Below are 20529 nucleotides of genomic sequence, written 5' to 3' on the forward strand. Positions count from 1 at the left end.
CAAAAAACTTTATTGAGCTAAGACCCCAGGGTCTCTGCCCTGGTCAGTCACCACCAGTTCAGACCTCATGAGGGTATAAATGTGAACTTAAGGTTCATTTAAACCTCCTCTTCAAAGCCCCTTCTATTAGATTACCAAGAATCACAGCACTATTATCATCCATTTAGAAGCTTAAAGAATGCCATGATGTGCTGGAAGAAGGAGACAAAATGCAAAGCAGATCCCAGGAACCTCTTAGCTGATGCCAAGACAGCATCTCTCTGCATCTGAAGGAACAGACCAGACCAGTTATAAGGCAACAATGTTAGTCATTTTTTTTTAGTTAAAAAAGGGAGAAATTCACCAAGAAAGCAATAACTTCTATGAAAAAACAGAGAAAAGAAACATCCTGGTAGCCTTAAAATGCCAAGTTGCAGTTTTTAAGAAGCATTTGCTTATAGTGAAAATAACAGATCATAAACTACTGTTAAGAATGCCTCTGGGTGGGCTCAAATCCAATTTATCCTCCTTGTGATCCTTTGTATAAAGTAGAGGGAGAGCATAATAATAAAATGATGAAAAGGATAAAAATTGTGGTTCAATTAACTTCCTTCCTTCTCAATAACTACAAAGGTTGATTGTGTGTTAGTTAATCCAATGGCTGGGCAGAGACTTATATAGACTTGCATACAGATCATCCAAGGAATTAATTTGCCAGAAGGTGTGAAAATGGATTTATCCATTAACTCAGTTCTACAAGAATATCAAAATACCATTTTCAAGAGTAAGTAAGTGGAAGGCAGGAAATCTCACAATAGAAGGTATACAGAATAACTTTACATTAATTCTAACTAAGTCCCTGTGCCGAGACTAGGTCTTTTTAGGAAGGAAAGATTGCCTGTATCACATTGCAGACACGTTTGCACCAATCCCTATTAACCAACCCATCAATTAATAACATTTATGAATTGCTTCCAGTGAAACTTCCCAAAGTGATTTAGCTACATTGCAGCAGGATTGTGGGAAATGAGCTAATCAGATATTGGATTTCATGATTATAATGCTACTGATAACCTAGCTTGCTGAGCACATAGAAGAGTCCATTTCAAGTTGCTTCCTTTGCACAACTTGCCCTTGGCAACCTAGCCCTATCATCCAATGCCTGATTCTTCTTGTCTACTCTGAATAGCTTCAAAGAGTGAAGGGTTAACCCATGTGAATCATTTTTATGGCTCACAGTTGTAGTGGACTAACAAATAGCACAAGGCAGATTCAGTTTTATTTACTTACGGTAAAATGCAGCTCCTATAAAATATATAGATTTTGCAACTACGCGAAGTCCGGAGTGTGGCAACTTTTCTGCAGTGGCTCCCTGTCTGTGGAATTCTGTCCCCAGGGAGGTTCACATAGCGCCTTCATTATACATCTTTAGGTATTGGACAAAAATGTTACTCTTTAACCACGCCTTTGGCTGATTCAAACCCAATGCCCTTTTAATACATGGGGTGGGTTTTTTTGGGGGGGGGGTACTGAGTTCTTTTTGTTTTTGTTTTAATTATGTATTTTATGTTTTATATTGTGATTTTCTCCTGTGAACTGCCCTGAGACCTGCGGGTATAAGAATGCACTGATTTGCTGTTTTGGAGGATGTGCTAAATGGGCAATAAATCCATGTGAGAGAAGGGCAGCCTGGACCAGGAAACCAATGCAGTACCTTGACAACTTCACAATGCTGGGAAGAGCGGTCAAAGCAAGTGTCTGGCAAGAACCAGGATTCACAGGCTATTCAAAGAGGGGAATTCCCTACTTTTCCCAACCAGACTCAAAGTAGAAGTACCGTATAGTTTTTACATACATAGTAGCAGTTTCCCCCTTTAAATATGAATCAATTTAGGGAGCAGATAATAAATCAAGTAGGCTACTAATTAATAAAAACACTTAAGAGGGATCTCACCAAGGAGTATTAGCCTTGGTCTAATGATAGCATTAAGGTCTTTATGTCACTGGGTTGTTGCTTTTTTGTTTTTTTTTTCCTAGGTAGGGCTCTTTGAATTCCTCTTTCATTTCACCCAGTGAACATTGCAGGAAGGTCCAGTAATTGCTTACAACAACATTGGATTCAATAGCTATTAGAAAGCGGAGTTGCCTACCTGTAGCTGTTACTCTCTGTGCAATCAGTCACATGTAGGTGAGGGCAAGCATGCAGATCACGAACTGGAACCTTCTAGAAGTTTTAGAAGTAACTTTGTAAAGTTTAAACAAAACTGTTCATCACTTCATGACAACAGCTTCAAGTAGAGACTTGCAGAAAGGAAGGGATACAGAAAACAGCACTCAGGGGATAAATACCAGAACCAAACTGAATGAAAATGATTGTGATGAAGACTAGGGTTGTGCCACATATTTCCTTATTTCACACTGAATTGGAAGTAGGGCTGAACTGAAAATTCACTCTGAACTTTGGGGTCCTTGGGTGGTGAACTTTACTCATTCCTGTCACTTTCTGGCTCTCATTTTGCAATGGCAACAGCAGGGTTGCTCCTGGTACACTGGCCCTTCTTGACAACCACCATTTTGGTTTCTCCATATCAATGGCACTATCAGTGATGCTACATCATACTTGAGCACCATTTATAGAGACAGTTCTGGGGACGGGGTGATGGTGAAAATGGTAACACTCGCTAGCAGATACAACTTCCTCCCAAGAATGACTCTCATGTAGTGCCAATGAGGGTATCATTTCCATCTCCCTCCATAAATGTTCCTTTGAATGATTCTATGTGATAACATAGCATTGCTCACGGGTTGTTGTTTTTCAATTTCACTCCTTTTTTCAATTTCAAATTCACATTTGAGTCATGCTAGTGATCCCACCTTCAGGGATCATGTCTGGAACAAGACAGCTTGTGCTACATAGTAGATCTGATTTGGCTGTGTAATGACATCACTGAGGACATACAAAGCCAATCAGAAGTGAAGACAACGCTTCTGAAATATGACACACAGATAATACCAGGTCGTGCAGTTAACAGGATAACATTGTGATAATACTTGGCAGATTAAATTCGACTATGCAATTGTTTCACTGAAGGCCAGCAAAGCCAATTCAGAGTTAGGATAATACTTTCTAAATAGGAAAACACTTTAGAGTAATCACTGGAAAATGGCGGAAGACCAGAAGCACGGGTCTGAGGATATGAAATATGTTAATGAAAACCAGTGAGTTCTTATAGCTCAAGTCAAGTTTAAAAGCCATACAAAGGAGACTGACACTCTAGTGTGAATATTTTTTTATATATTTGGTCATTGGGCATATCATTGTACGATTTCTCATCATTGTCTTTCTTTTCACTCATTAATATTATTGAAGCCATGATGCAACATTTCAATATTTGCACGTGGATATTTACTTTGATGGAGCAGTATTCAATAAATGTACATTTTTTAAAAAATGCCAATAAATTTGAAGTGGTGATATTTCTAAGCGTAATCTGTTAGACCTTTAATTAGAATAAAAGGGGTGTCAACTAATCCATAGATCCAGTGATGACAAAAAACACAAACTTCTGAAGAACAAAACTTCTTTCTGTGGATTAGATTCCTCTGATTCTCTTTCATAAACATATAACCCTCTGGAAAAGTCAAATGACAATTGTTACATATGGAGTACCATTAATACATTTATTTAATTATAATTTATTTTTCAACCATAAAACGGACAGAGCATGGTCCTGGTCTACTCAATAGGAAATAAAATGATAAAAAGTAACTTCTAAAAAATCCAAAAATCACCAGTATCAAATAATACTAATATCAATATTGCCTGAAATACAAAGAAACAGCCAATGTGTCTATCTATATAAACTTTAATTAAGAACCTTGCATTGAAAAGCAGATGATACAGTATATAGTTAGCTGTGCTGACAACTGCTGGGAACTTAATGTCTGCATTAAATTTGTACAATTGTGTTGAACAATGTAAATCTGAGATTAGCTAATTAGCATGAAATGATGAAATTTAGCTCACCTGTGTTCTGGATTAAATTAAGTAAAGTGTGCTTTGATTTCCCGAATTCTCTTCATGCAAAAGTGATCTGGTTTTGTTCCTTATATCACGTTAGAAACGAAAAGGCAATCATGCAGTTTGGCAAAAGAAAATAATAATAATTGTGTTTGTAGGTTACAAAAATATGAGTCACACACTGCATAAAAACCAAACCAAATTAAAACATATCACAGAAGGCTTCCAAGGTATTAGTTTCTTACGTATGAAGTCATCTTAGTTTCCTTAAAACAATTACATAATTTATGAAACTCAGCAGTGCTTGTGTAGCTTTTGAAATTCCTCTATAGACAAATTGTCATTTTCACCTGTTTTCTTTTTTAAAAAAAGTTTCAACTTGTAACAAAGAGTCAAAATTAAACTAAAACGGTATCATTGATATATATATATATATATTCATGAAGGGTCTAGGCTTTTAAAATGTAAATTTACAGTACAAAAAATCATACAAATTAAAGACAGGGTTGGGGGGAAAGTCTATTCTTGCTTCATTTAAATAGTATTAACATGGGCATCTACAGTACCAGTCCTAAAAAGTTAAAGTCTATCTCTAAAGCAGCTAGCAAGGCTGTGCTAATAAAATATGGTCAAAGCTTATAATTCTTGAAGCCTCAAACATTGCACGATTACTTGAGCCAGCTGAATCAGTATGCAGTGGATGGTGTTTGCCCACCCTAGCCCACCCAAATTCACACCAAATTCCCAGCACACCATGAATTCTGAAAGAAATAGGCATTTCTTTTTAACAGCTTTAAATACAGCATAGAAACAGTCAGAACAAAGACATTCTATACCTCTTACGGAAGTCCCGGTTTTGAAAACATAAGTAATACTCAAAGCAGACAGAACAGTTGAGAACTATCTGAATTTTAATAACATCTTTCTATCTCCTGGGATCATTTAATAGGGAAAATCATGTTAGACCTTTACAACTCTTATTTACATCTCTAGGAAGTAGAACAATATTAATTTATTGGAAAATGCAAATCATTCTCCTAATGGTTGGCCTTCCCTAAAGTAAGGCAATATGTGTGTCACAAAAAAATAAATAGGATAACTTTTGTTATTTGCTATTTGTCTTTTCACTGCATATCCGATTTGTTATTATTGTAAATGATTTGAGCTTTTAAAGTTCATTTTAAATACTTTTAACTATTTTAATATCGATCCAACTGTGGAATTGCTTTTCAAATTTCCATCATGCCATTATACTGGCTAGTAAAAAATAATTAGACTGTATATAATGTTGGAATTTAAATTCTGAAATTCATGACGGAATTGGAATGATTCAAATTGTGACAGGAACATTTGGATACAATGAAATATTAGAAGTAAATTTGCTCATATAACTATTAATATTACTTACAGCAAAATAAACCTCTATATGACTGCAGAAATTCACACTTGGCTTGACTAGCATTATTTCTAAAAGACCGTGTCGATTTTAAATATCATTTTAAAATTAAGGTGCGGGAATATCCTTTACTGTTAATACTCGTACGAACTCCAAATCCATCTAAAATAAGATTCATCGCTATTGAACTTGGATTTCAGTGTTCTTCACCCACATTCAGTCACTTCAAGAAGAAAAGCGTTTAAAAAAATGAGTGCAATGTTTTTGCTTTGACTGTGTCTCTAAAAACCTGGAAAGTCATAATTGATAGGGGCCATTCAAAAATATGCAGTACACAAAACAGATAGGATAGTACGGACAGACGTAGTTACTCCTACATATACCACATACAATCAACATTTCAATTTCTATTATGTTTTCACGATTTGTTATTAAAGTTAAAGCACCTATGTGTGGTGATTTTACTTTTACTGTACAGCCTATGTTATTGGATTTTAACACTGTAACTTGCCCCATTGGACCGAATCATGCAACTGCCGCAGATCAGCACAAGTGTTTTATAAGGCATAACTGGAACAAGTTAAAAATCATTCCTCAAACTTTCAAAAGTTGAGTTGCTTGATGAAGGAGTTCCTGCCTCAGTCTTTTTTCTTCTTCTGAAATCCATGATTAAGTCAGGAGGATAATTTTCTTGAAAGTGTAATTTATTTGGCTTAGGATAGTGCCACAGGAATAATAATAAAAAAAAGAATTGAGATCCTCTCAGGTTGGAAGGTCCTTTGAACTCAGTTGAGGACATGTTAAATCCAGCTACATTCAGAATTCCAGGTAGGCAAGGATGCCAATAGCAGACAGCAATAAACCAAGACAACTGGGCGATATTCCAGCAGCAATTCCTGTAAATGAAACAGATTTGGCTTTTGTTAAGGGATAGCCATTATGTTATATGCAAAACAAAATGGGATGCTCATCAAAATTCTTGACAAATATTTTCTGAAGCAATCAAGGTTGTGATCCAAAGTGAGGATTGATTTAATAACGAATTTAAAAAATAGAATGAATGGGAACAATTTGTTCATAAATTACTAATGAAGAAATCAATGCCATGTATGAATGCCAGAACTGTCCTATTTTTTGTTGTTCATTCTGAACTAATTCAGAGCCACTTTAGATTACATTTACATTACACTGCAATTAGATGGCATGTACATTATTTAGGTGGCAATCTGATACACATGGTGGAATTGATGTCCGGGGGAAATTTCCGAAAGGCGGTGCAAGCTCAACAACCTTTGGGGTGTCCTGGTTTTTACTTTTTGAAATATGGCTACCCTTATTATAGGATTACACTGTTAGTTGCCAATAATATAGAGATACTTCTCTCTCTCTCTCTCTCTCTCTCTCTCTCTCTCTCTCTCTCCCTCTCTCATTTGGCAACTTCGATTCTTTTGGGGAGAAGTTGAATACCTGAAATTTTAAGAGCAATTAGATGGAAAGGAAGTTCTAGGTAGGGGAGTAGTAGTTGGAAGGCAACAGAAAATAAAAAAAATGAGTGGAAGTAATGAAAAATAATTAAATGATAAGGGGGAAAAACAGCTATTTTAACCTTGATAAATATCCAAATGAGTTTTTAAACTGTGGTTGTTGAAAGAAGCAGAGACAGCATTGAGGTGGACCAAAATCACATCCACACTTCTGATTTCACATGCCATTGTACTGCATATGAGTAACATATGAATAGAGCTAGGCATTGCTTAAATACATAACAGGCAGCCAATATTGGTGCCAGTAAGAGCTTTCTCCCTAAGGGTCCTAGGCATATGTTGGGTCTGTGTCTCCTGTCAAGTCTCAGTGCAGGGAGTGAAGATATAAGCCTTCTCTTCCTGCACATTGCCTTTACAGTGAGAATTGAGCTCCCCAACCACTGTAATTTGTTAAGGGGCCCCTGAGTGCATGCAGAACCAACCTGCAAGCAGGAGGTCCTGTGTTGGATTTTCTTTACAGATGCTTTCCATGCATATTGAGTAGCAGAGTTAGAAAGAACCCAAAAACCACAGGATTAAGCGAAAGGGAACCTGACTTGTTCACAAGCTCACTGTAAGAGACTGTAGTGATTAAAGAAAACCAAGGGGCACATTCCAACTTATATAGAGAGTACAGCCTGTGCCACAGGACAGTTGAGTCAAGAGTAATCTTGTTTAGTTATTTATTTACTGGACATAATCCTTTTGTTAAGTATTAAAGGGACTGAGTAGAGGCTATGCAGTTTCCCAGCCTTGATAATAGTTCAGTTCCATTGTGTGGACAGGCGGAGTCCCCAGATCCTGCACGGTCCCCCCGTCATGTGAATAACGACTCAAGACAACGTGCTATGGGATTAAATTGGCCACAACTTTATTAAATTTCAAATGTGGGTAGACCTTGGCTCAGGCATTGGGCGTTCTCCCTCCCCGGTCCCCAGCAGGGGACTTAGGGAGCATCAGGGTTATCCAGTGTGTGTGGGGGGGATGGGCCGGCTCTGGAGAACATATGTTCAAGCAGAGATGGCCGCCCCCATAACGCCGCCGCCGCAGGAGGGAGCAATGACGACCTTTCGGTGTACGGCCAAAGCCTCCCTTCAGAAAACCCCTTTAACGGGGAACCCTGGTATCGCCGCCGCAAGAGGAAGATGGACAAAAGGATTCCGCCCAAGGCCTGATACCGCCAAAGTTGTGACGTTTTGCTACGGGAAAGGCGAAACCTGCCAATGCAGGGAAATTCCTTTCCGGCCCTTTAACAGCAACCTTAACGTAGCAGCGCCCGCATACCTGTGAAGAAAAGTTAACCTGCAAAATCTGTGAAGAAAAGTTAACCTGCAAAATAAGACCTTAACTGAGGGTGGGTAGGGTGGGAGAAGCTCTGGAGCCAAGTGAGGATTCCTAGGTAAGATCCTCCCTCTATTGTGTGGGCAGGTAATCCCTCCCCTACCTGGCCTGGTCTCCTTGGCAACGCTTCCCCCAGGTGGGATTGGACAACTGACTGAGGTAGGTGGAGACCTCCAGGTATCCCACCTGAGGGAAGGCAAAGCCAAGCCTATGCTGTTGGAGCCACTCCAGATCTAGGGGCTGCACGCGTCCACGCAAAGGGCGCCCCCCGTTTTAAGCGGGGAGCGGTCATTCCCTTATATGTTATTCTGCTACTTAATGGGGAAAAGGGTGAATGTAAAAAATGTGAAAAACAAGATCCGAACTTGATTCCAATGCAACCTATTTCTGTATACTGATGAATTGTTGTTAGTATTTGTTCTGGAACAATTGTATTAGAATGGCATGCATCTCACAGAAAAATAATAATTCTGAAATATAATTCAGGTGTATTTTAAAATCTACATACCTGGAATTTTTACTTGAGCTACTTCTCCATCTCCCCCTTCGCTGTGCACCCGAACTTCAACAACATATTGACCTTTAACAGGGGCTGGAACTTCTATATAATGTTTGCCAGTACTAAACAGTGTGCCATTAAACTGGCCATCTGGTCTATACAGCACCTTTCAGGGACAAAATATGACACGGTACAGGATGTAACTCCAGAGAATAAATCAAATGACAAAAAGGCAAGCTGTATCTTATTCTAGAAAAAGCATTAAAGAAATAGCTACAAAATGAACATTCCCCCCCCCATTCAACCGTAGAAAAATTAAATGCTGAAACACATAAAATAATTGACCTGATCCCCAGTTTTAACTATTATAGGCTTTTAGGGCAAACTAGATGTAATGTCAGGAGATCTATGATAGGCTTTGTGTGTGGTTTTTAAGAACAGCAGATGCAAGCACATGTGTGAGAGACCATGTTTGTTTTACTAGTAGGAGAGTTTTGGGTCAGAGCTGCAGTGCAGAATCAGGATCTTCTTAATATTCTTCCATCTGAGTCATGGTTTTCAAATCCTGCTGCTGGAGCTGCTATTTGCCTCTGATGGGAAAACTTACATGACATAAGGGGAATGGTTTAAAAAGCCTTCTCTGCACCATGAAGGTTTAAAGAAGTAATTCAACCTTAGCTAATCCAACCAGTCGAAAATTCATAACATATTATGAAGAAATGTGAGATAAATAAATATGAATGCTTTCATAAACAAGCATGATTTTCAGTCAAGATATATACCTTTAAGGTATAGTCAAAGCAATACTTTTTTTAAAATGAACAAAAACGGAACACATCTTGGGCGCCTGGTGAGAGGGTTTTGGCAAATTACCCCCACCCTACAATAATGTGTGCTTAAATGTTTTTTGTTGCTTGTATTCTGGAGGTCAATGCAGATGGAAATGGGTTGAGATTCACGGGAACCGGAGGTGATTACTAGCTCCACTCAACACAGAGTGAAAAGATATGTTCTAGCAGGACAACCAATCTTTGACTTCCTTCTTACTGCCTTCTTCATGGGTAAGTAAGTAGTAAGCACTGGTGGTAGTGGCATGAGACAGTTTCCAGAAGCTGGAGAACCACTTCCACACCTGCCTCATCTGAGCAATAACTGAGAAGAAATCAGGACTGGTTCTCCATATCCTCCATGGATCACCTCTTTTTCTATGCTTCATGGACTGTGGTTCCTGATTCTTGCTTTTAGCTGGGAAAGCAAGTGTCCTAAGATACCCCAAGTCATCACCACCTTAACTGATGTCCAGAAGAGTCTACTCCACCCTTTTTAGTCACTGGAAAAAAAGGCAGCACGGTTTCTATGCCTGCCTTGGTAATGAGTGCACAAATCACAATACAGGGTTGTGTTTTTGGCCATGGTTGATTTGCACACCTGTTTGAATGAGAAGAACTGTGGGGTAGAGAGACATGTACTTCTGAATTATGTAGCTTGTTTTCATATCATGCCAAGACTCATGCTCAGATAACAGTTTCTAGGAGTATGTAGACAGCATAACTAGCAAGGTAATATTGAAGTCAGTTTCAGGAGTTTTATTGAAGTATTCATATTAGCCTAACCAAGGTTAGCTGTTTATACATTCTGTTGTTGCTCCCTGAAGGTGTAGAATCTGATTGTAAGTGAATTAATAGACAAGTGAAGTGATAAACCATATTTGCTAAATTACACAATGGGGGCAAAGCATCTCAATACAGATCTTACTTTATATCCTTTCACAGTAGATTCATTGGACTGCGACTTGACATGGTCCCATGTTATGATGTACTTCGAACCAGATCTTACAGAACTGATAATTCTTGGTCGCTGCCTTGGAGCTGGAAAATATTACAAGACCTTTATTTCTGGTGCGTACAGGAAGATATCCCCCACCACCACCCCGTCACACACACACCATGAGAAAGTTACAGAGCAATCCAACTCCCTTATCCCCTGTTCTGGAATGGGTTTGGATGAGGTCGAGGTGTGCCTTCGCTCAGCCATGTACAGGTGAGCTCCATTGGAAGTCCCGCTGGTGAGAGTGTTCCAATGTGGCTGGCTGAATGGCTGGCAGAAGCTAATGCTGGGGGTATCATCACTGATAGTAGCCAATGGAAACCCCCGAAGAAAGCATGGAAATCCCTGATATCTTTTGGGGTGGAGCTAGGCTGGCATAGAATCTGCTGGGTTCCAAACCACTTGTGCTGCTGTCATGTTGCAGCATTGGTCCAGGCCTCTTTGCCTGGATAACAGAAAGTAGGAAATCAGCAATTGAACCACTTTACTTACGTGCTTTTTCTGTAATGAAAGCCAAACGGTTACTGGGAGGTCCAACGCCTGCGAAGTTGAAAGCTGCCACATCTGCATAGTAGTGTGTGTCAGGCTTCAGGTTTTCCAACCTCACTGAAAAATTCTGACTGCTCACTTGTACTTTATTTGCTTCTATTTCTCTCCCACGACTGGGCCAGTAGCGGATCTGTAAACATGAGACATGTGTTTATCTGAGAACAAGAATGAATTTCAAACAACAGTGCTCGTCTCTTGACTGCCACTTGTTCCTAAAGCAATGATACATAATGTCTGCAAACAGAAGAGCTCTCCGATTCCAGCTCAAATTTTGCAACAAAAGACACTGGTTCAATTCTGGCAGTGCTCTGTGCATTTGGAAATATGTGCAGTGGCAAACTTTACTTAGCACAAGAATTAGAAACTGGATAGCAGAGCAAGATATAGTTAGACCTATACAGGAACTAGGAAATGAAAAGAGCGGAGGGATGAGACAGTAGACTCATTTCAACAATTAAACTTGCTATCTCCTTTTTGAATTCAAAAGCTGTTTGTTTTTGCTTTTTTGTTAATTACTACTACCCAGCTTGTAAGTTGACTGCATTATGAAGAGGGATTCTAAACTAGTCCTCTTAGTTCAGACTGGAAACAGGAGAAACCTCCCCTTCAAAATGGTAACAGAGAACAGCAACAGGACACCAATAAGCAATGGCCCAATGTTTTCAAAGTCCACAACGCATTCAACCAAGGGTTGCCAACCCTTTTTGGACCAGTGAACTCATTTTTAATTTTGAGAGAGTGCAGTCGCAAAATAGCTGCTATTCTGTGTGTGACATAATACAAAATGTAGATAGGTAGCCGTGTTGGTCTGCCATAGTCAAAATAAAAAAATTCCTTCCAGTAGCACCTTAAAGACCAACTAAGTTAGTTCTGTGTATCTGAAGAAGTGTGCATGCACACGAAAGCTCATACCAAGAACTAACTTAGTTGGTCTTTAAGGTGCTACTGGAAGGAATTTTTTTATAATACAAAATGGCTTCCACGGGCAGTATGGCAAAACAGAGAATTATAGAGATGGTTCATTTTATATACTTTAATTAATAATAAATATTTTTAGCTCACCTCATACCCTGTAATAGCTGGACTAAGAATATGCTGCCAAGAAACAGAGGCTTCTGTGGATGATCTGACTCTTACTTTCACATTTCTAGGTCTTTCAACAGGAGCTAGAAAAATGAGTAATACAATTCACTTCAAATGCTACAAGTGAGATATTCTACAAGCAATTCCTTGCTTTACAATGAACTTGTAGCTACTTTGGCAGCTCTAAATACCAACTAATTTAGAAGGTTGTAGCCGGAATCTCCATTAATGCACTGTTCTCAAAGGCAGCAGTGTGATAAACCTGGGATTGCCAACTTGTTTAGGACCAATGGATAAATTTTGAATTTTGATCAAGTGCTGGGTGCATGAATCACAAAGCAGCTGCTATTGGGGGAGGCAGTTGTAATAATACGATGTGGCTGCCACGCTATAGCGCAAAATTAGAAAGATAGTTGCCGCCAACAACCTCATGATTACCCTTGGAAGTCACCTATGTCCTGCTGATAAAGACTCTGGATTTTACATATGGATTTTACACACACACACACACACACACACACACACACACACTGTGGCCACCTAATACCAACACGGATTAATTCTCACTACCAGGAAAAATATCAGAGGTTAGCCACCCCTAACTTATATTGATGGTGCCTCCCCAATGGAATCAGCACCCTCTAAGCATTACAAAATACAGAAGTATAGAAAATACTGCTGCTGCTACTGCTGCTGCTGCTGCTACTACTACTACTACTGCTGCTAAGCAGCTCCTGGCAGAGTTTTGCATAGGCTTTTGTAATTCTGTCAGTGTTTCAGTGTTATTTTTAATTTGTTTTTACTTAAATGATCTGTCCTGGGGGGTTCAAAAGGCAGCTAACTAGTTTTTGCAAATCACTGAATCGAAAAGCAAACACAAACAAACGCACAAACAACATATAAACTTTAGAGAAGTTCTTCATTAATGCAGATAAGATTGTAGGATGTCGTGGTACTTTCAGCATATAGCATCTGAGGCATAGTGCTTAGAATACATCCTTAGACACAGACGTAAAGGTATCTGAACATACAACTTCCAGGCAGTGGCGTAGCGTGGGGGGTGCCAGGGGTGCCGACCGCACCGGGCGCAACATCTGGGGGGACGCGAGTCCAGAGGGAAGGGACAAGTTCCTTCCTCCGCCGGGCTCCCCGCCGCCACCGCCAGCCTTGCGCCCTAGCGCGCGCGTCCCCCGCCGTCGCTGTGGCTGCGCTCCGCTCACTGCTCGCAGGAGGAGCAGCCGCTGCAGCAGCGCCGACGCTGCCACCGACGCCTGGCCGGGCACGGGCAGCCTCTGCACCCTGCCGCCGCCGCCATCCCCTCGGCCCAGCCACAGGCGGCGGCTGCTTCTGCCTCCATCCTCCTCCGGGCAAGCAGCGTTGTTTGCGTGGCAGCGCCAGCAGCAACTCGCAGGTTAGGGGTTGGGGGGGGGCGCAAATTATTTGCCTTGCCCCGGGTTAGGGGGCGAAAATTACTTGCGTTGCCCCGGGTGCTGACAACTCACGCTACGCCGCTGCTTCCAGGCTGCCTTTCTGGCTGGATATGCACACAAACACTTGACATGTCCTCTATCACATTGCTTTGCAGACAGAATAAATACAGACATATAGTTTTGAACGTATGACCCTGAATGTTTCAGTAATAAACATTATCTTGTATATTTATTTAAGCGTAGGTGAAAAAAATCATGATTAATTTATATAAGCAGTCAGATTTGTGAAAAGAAGACACATAGGACAGTCTACTGTCTACATAAATTTTAATTTTTCGAGCACAGATCACTTCTGTTTTGAGGATTCTTAGCAACAAGTTGCAACAGAAAAGGCGCTGCTGCCTAAGCTCAGGAAACCTTTCATATATTTAATCTTCTAACTGGGCACCCAGTCAACTATACATCAAAACAGTCAGTGTTCAGGGAAAAACAGTTACATATCTGTTGAAGGGCATTGAACAAAACCTAACCATCCTGTACGGAACGTTATTTTTTTAAAATTAGCATTCAGTGAGTGACAGCTGCTAAAACAAATTCATAATTTTAATCAGTTATCCACAGTTGCAAAGGCATGGCCCCCGTTACTAAAAACTAAGGCAGTCTGCCAGAAAAATGGTTTTTCACATGGTGATTACAGTCAGCGACTGGTGGCCTGATGGTCTGAAGCTTTTGAAGCATGCTTTCTTTCTTCAGGATCTTCTCTCAAAGTCACAGGATTATCAGAAGAACACAAAATTTTCTGAGTTCAGTTTTTGCAAAGAGTTAATGTCAATGCCACAAAGTCATTCTTGGAACTTTCAGAACTTGAAGTACCCTGTTCAGATAACTACATGTAGTCTATAATCCTAGGAACCTTCATCTGGTTGGAGGGGGGGGGGCATAACTTTTTGTTCCCGTCTTTCCAAAATATCCTGCAAGTATACATATAAAAGATTGGACCTTGATTTATGTGTACAAATCCTCCAATTCCATGTGTCATTTTATGCTTTTATTTTATTGGTTTTTAGGCTGCATTTTTTGTTTTAACGGATAATGTTTCTATATTGTACATAGTCTATACAGCTTAGGGTTTATAAATTCTTTTAAATAAATAAAATAAAATATAAAGTGAAGTCACCCTTCATCTCTCTCTCTCTCTCTCTCTTTCTGCTGAGGTCTTTGTGGAATTCACATTAACTGCCTGTAAAATTTGTACCGGAAATTGTCAATCTTTAGGTGCATGGAGAAAAATTCGTCAATACAGGGAGCTCACTTATATTTCTAGCACAGTTGCAGATTCCAAAAGAGTGGCTCTTCACATGTTAATAATGTAGGGCTGTTAATCGACTAAACCTTTCAATCTTCTATCCTGAAATAGATAAGCCTTTGATCTGATCCAGCAGTGCTATTTTTATGTTTTTATGTTATGTTCTTATCTTATAGTCTCTTAGCTTTCCAGGGACAATCACATGTGTGGAATTATATATACTTTTGGCTGGATAGGCACTTTGTCATAGTTAGAGAAGATGCAATGCAATCAAAGGGACTAAACTGAAGTAAACTGAACTTTAAGGATGATGGTGTCTGGACCCGACCCTCAAGTTTTCCAAAAACAGAACAGCAATTGTTCGTTATATAAATTAGAATGAGGCTTATTAAGGGTTGAAAGATTAAGAAAATGTGATTTTAAAAGCATTTTGATGTCACAAATTTCAGGTAAAGTCACTGTTGTGATAAACTTTTGAAGAAATGTATTAATAGAAATGAATGATTTTTTACCTAAAACAATGCTTTACTTAGATATAATCAAATTGTCATAGAGCTAAAAACAAACAAACAAACAAACAAATTACATGTTGCCAGTTAATTATCCAAAATGAGTCTTCTGCTTGAATTTACGAAGTCTCTTGCATGAAAATGGAACCATGATCTCTTAAGTCTGAGATGGTCATGAATAGTCTTGACTGCCAATGTATTGATACCAACTCAGTTCCCTGCTTCCCCTACTCTAGTATTTCTACTTACCATCGTCTGCTGAATAAATGATAGCAGTGAGGCTAAATGGTCCTTCTCCTTTGTTATTAAATGCTTTCACTTTTACTTGATATTTTGATGCAGGGATCATTGATTCATCTTTATGGACATACCGACCAGTGTCAGGCTGAGGAACTATAACCTTTTTCCACACAACTTGATCAAAGGGCTTGAAGGCTACTACGTATCCAAAATTATTACCAAAGTGATATTCTCGTGGTAAAGGCTATAAAAAAAAGACAAAAGGTTGAGAATTATTTTTTGGGCAAAGGAGAACTCACGAGCAAAATGCTATCAGGTCCTAACAGGAGGGTTCCAGTACAAGGTTTCAGCTAGCCTGAAACAGTTCAGAGCACGAGAGAAATCAGATTATTTCAGGAGGAGGAAACCAAAAAGTACTTTCTCCCACTTGTCCATATTGTGCTAAAGAACTCATACTCAGGGCTGGTTGCCAGAGCCCTGTGTGCTTTATTTTATGGGTTTTAAATTGGGTTTTTTTTACCCACCCTTCATTGCAACAGTACTATCAGAGTGGAGTGCGTAAAAGTTTAAAACAAAATATATAATACAATTTTACCATAAATATACCTTTTTTCCACTCAACCAGGTGCTGAAACATTAGTAACACCCACTAAACACCTGAGGGAAAATATGGTTTTCAGTAGGCCCTTAAAACTGATAGGAATTGGGGCCAGCCTTAACTTGGAGGTCTTGGGTGCCTCTCAAGATTAGGTCTGGGATCGCTGCCCCTCTGATGGGTTTCAGCGCCAAGTGTTCTTAGCTATAACCATTTAGGGTATCAATAAATGCTACCTCTTTGTCATGACTGGAACGCATATTTAGCCAAGTCTATGTGAGGGTAGTTGAAGTCACCCATTACTACATATCCTCTTTTGGATGCCTCCTTGATTTCATTCTTCATCTCAAGATCAGGAAGGTGACAGCACAATGCATCCTCAGTACTAATTTACTCTTGGGGCTTGGGTACCACCACCCACAGTGATTCAGTGGAGGAGTTTCCCCCCTTTTGAGATTTCTAGCTTGCTGGGCTCAACGCTGTCTTTGCCATACAAAGTGATGCTGCCAGTACATCCTCATCAGTCTTTTCTATAGAGTTTCTAGCCAGGTATAACCATGTCCCACTGGTTCTCTCTGTCCCACCAGCTTTCAATTGTGCCTACTATAACAAGACTGTCCAAGTACTCCAGTTCACCTGTCTTGGGCTTGGGGGCTTCTAATGTTAGTGTCTGTCTCTTCAAGTGTCTTTGGCACTTGTATTTCAGTCTCTCTGAAGTGCTAACCTATGCACTGTGCTCACAATGCCTTGTTCTCCACCACCCCTATCTAAATTTTCCTCAATTTCACAATCTTCATCACAGAGGGGAGATTTTGTTCCAAACCAGACCCTCCTCAACTCCTGCTGGTTTTCCTTCCTCAATTAATCTGTAAGTTAATATCATTTTTAATCCCTCATTACAAGACAAGGCATCTCTACAATTCTGCCATGTCTGCAATTCAAAGGGATAAATGGATTTCTGCTGACATGCACACACACAGAGAGTCTCCAGAAAGATTCAAGGAGACTTAAAGTCAGTAATAAAAACAAAGTAAGCCAAACATAATCCCTAAAATCCCAGCACACATTAACAAATGTTAGAGAGGAGAAAATCCATCCTTTGTAACCATAGAAGAGGGGGGTGGCAAGACTGAAAATGTGTACTAACGTTAAGATCCAGCTTCTTAATCTAGTCCTCAAAAGGAGGAATGAGATAATAACTTTGAATCTGCATTAAGAAGGGGCAGTAGAATGGAAGTTTATATCCCTACTGCTCTAGCTCCTAAACATCTCGCCTTTTGAGGCTTTATGAATCACAGCAAATTATCTAGGTGTGCCAACCTGCTATACATTTTGTTCGTATGCTGTAATTTATGAAAGTATTGGACCGTTAAATGAAAAGTATGCAAACTTTTAGAGAACCATGCCATGACCTATCTATTTGCCCTGAGCCAGGCTGACATTAAAAATAAGAAACATTTACAACGTTACTTTTACATACATGCTAAAGGAATTACTGAGAAGGAAATCCTACCCACCCATTTTCCCGGTTTAAATGAGCCTCCCATTCCAGTGCAGATGGGGAAAGCCTTCCATTAGCTGAGAGAAGTAATTTGGATATAAATCTATTTGGGCCTATGTGAAAGAACAAAGCGATCTTGTTTTGGTACTCTCTGATCTTGCATTAGTCACACCCCCACCCGGCTATAATTTAAAAAAAGTTAGTCACAGCTGGAAGTTATCCAAATTTGCAGTGCCAACTTGGCTAGGGATATGGACATTTACATGCAGCAGAAGATGTGTCATCTCCCCGCCCCACACCTCCCAAAGGTTTCATGGCCTTAGGAGTGAACATTTGTCAATACTTTTAAGATACTTTAAAGTTTTTTGAACTTTGTTTTTAATAGACAACTCCCCCCCCCCAAATGAAAAGCAGACATCTGTAAAAATAATACTTTTGCAATTTTAAAATCACTGCACAAAGTGAATACAGAATGGTTGTTAAAGATGAACAAGTGTAATATCTCTGCCTTATCTATATTTGCCTTGCTGCTGCATACCAGGACAGAAAGGAGAAGGGGGAGGCAGCAGTGAGGTCAGTGCGGTGCAAACAAGTGCATGTTCTTGCCAGGGCATGCACCTGCCCTTGCTGATCACCTGGCTTTGATCACCTGGCCTTGCTGAATGTGTATGGGTAGAACCCTCACTGGACATTCTGAGCTGGACAAGAACTCTGGGTGAATTGTGCCCTTATTCAAAATACAGCTGTGCAGCGGCGTAGCGTGAGTTGTCAGCACCCGGGGCAACGCAAGTAATTTGCGCCCCCTAACCCGGGGCAAGGCAAGTAATTTGCGCCCCCCCAACCCCTAACCTGCGAGTTGCCGCGCAAACAACGCTGCTTGCCCGGAGGAGGATGGAGGCAGAAGCAGCCGCCGCCTGTGGCTGGGCCGAGGGGATGGCGTCGGCGTCGGGGTGCAGAGGCTGCCCGTGCCCGGCCAGGCGTCGGTGGCGGCGTCGGCGCTGCTGCAGCGGCTGCTCCTCCTGCGAGCAGTGAGCGGAGCGCAGCCACAGCAACGGCGGGGGGCGCGCGCGCTAGGGCGCAAGACTGGCGGTGGCGGCGGGGAGCCCGGCGGAGGAAGGAACTTGTCCCTTCCCTCTGGACTCGCGCCCCCCCAGATGTTGCGCCCGGTGCGGTCGGCACCCCTGGCACCCCCCACGCTACGCCACTGCAGCTGTGCACTAGGAGCTAGATAAATCATACAGGCATGTCTAACTCCCAGGAGACTGCGATCTACTCCCACTATAAAAAAACTGGCAGTGATCTACCCATTGTCATTGGAGGGGGGAGGAGCGTGCATGGGGTGGGTGGATTGCCCAGAGTTGTTGAGCTTTTTTGGGGGGAGGATTACATAGAGTTTTTAAGCTCCCCCCCTGTAACTTTTTGTACACGATAAGGATCCTGTGATCTACCAGGATCAGCTGGGGATCTACCAGTAGGTCACGATCTACTGGTTGGACATCCCTGATATATAAGTTTCAAATATTGGCACCATTACTAATCTTAATCCATTTTACGCTTTATAACCTTTAAGGTGAGTTCCCAGAAAAGATTAAATGAGTTTAACCCACGGGTGTCAAACACAAGGCCCGTGGGCTGAATCCGGCCCGCCAGACCTCGTCATGTGGCCCGTGTAGCCGCCTCCGGCTGCCAGCATTCACCTTTTATTCTGGCTTTTTTTTTTTTTTTACACAAGAAAGCCGCCTCTTCAGCGCATGCGCAGCAGCCTACAAGCCAGAGAACGTCTGCCCTCTAGCGGCGCCGGCTGTTCTACACAGGAAACCTCCACTTTACATGCATTCAGGAAACCTCCACTTGTTTTTATATTGAGTCCTACAGATACAACCGGCCCTTTGAGGGTGACCAAACTGCTGATGCGGCCCCTGATGAATTTGAGTTTGACACCCCTGGTTTAACCCTTTAAAAATGTACACAAAATCACCAAGACTATAACCAACATTGACATGTCATCCACTTGTAATCTTGACACTATCACCCTTGGTTCAACATGAACAGGTCCTTTTATAACAGTGTGAAGATTAAGCATAATTTTTTTATTATACCTACCACCCAAGTTATTGTCAGCTCTCGATTGCTGCCACCCCCTCCTCCAACTTCAGAAGGAGCCACGTTTGGAGCTAAAGAACAGAAAAAGAGAAATGTTTTCTCTGCTTTCATAAAATAAAACAAACCATTATTTAATCTCCCCTTCCATTAAGAATGCCACTGAGTCCATAAGGCCCACACAATTATAGTAATGATAGCCTGTAATTGCTGAGAAAGTCTTGGGACTTGCCAAATGAAAAGCAAACTCTGTTTCCAGAAGAAACATGACTGAATCTAGGTTTGGCTATAGTGTACAGTTTTTCTTGAACGTATACTGTAATTCAATTTTTGGGTGGGAGGGGGGTGTTAATTAGACATTCAGAAGATTTATTGGTCTCACCTCAATAGTTTGTACTCTTGTACTTTAAGCACATACTTAAAATTTACATCCACAAGTAGCTTATGGTAAGAAAACTCTGCACAACTCAGAGTGTTAAAGAATATTCATAACTGCATTTATAATACTTAAACTGAAGTGTTAACAAGGACTGGTACAATTTCTCTATTATTTTACTTAATTCCCTCACTTGTCATATTTCCTCCTTTCTGCCATTTTCCAAACTATCAGAAGTGCTTCTTTGGGACTCA

At 40.6% G+C, this 20529-nt stretch overlaps 1 protein-coding gene across 9 annotated transcripts in view; it reads right to left on the reverse strand.

Annotated features, from left to right (window-relative positions):
* Window positions 1-3257: 3257 nt before the first annotated feature.
* Window positions 3258-20529, reverse strand: part of CNTN1 (contactin 1) — a 171550-nt gene continuing 154278 nt past the window's right edge. For all 9 annotated transcript variants that reach the window (XM_083463403.1, XM_083463407.1, XM_083463404.1 and 6 more), the window contains 7 exons: window positions 19903-19973; window positions 15713-15947; window positions 12198-12301; window positions 11079-11265; window positions 10515-10627; window positions 8769-8925; window positions 3258-6292 (listed from right to left, as the gene is read on the reverse strand). In XM_083463403.1, coding sequence (XP_083319529.1) covers window positions 6213-6292; window positions 8769-8925; window positions 10515-10627; window positions 11079-11265; window positions 12198-12301; window positions 15713-15947; window positions 19903-19973 — 947 coding nt within the window. In that variant the 3' untranslated portion in view covers window positions 3258-6212. The remainder of the gene's footprint in view (window positions 6293-8768; window positions 8926-10514; window positions 10628-11078; window positions 11266-12197; window positions 12302-15712; window positions 15948-19902; window positions 19974-20529) is intronic.

Source organism: Podarcis liolepis (assembly GCF_965112155.1).
Source record: "Podarcis liolepis genome assembly, chromosome: 10".
Taxonomy (NCBI): Eukaryota; Metazoa; Chordata; class Lepidosauria; order Squamata; family Lacertidae; genus Podarcis; species Podarcis liolepis.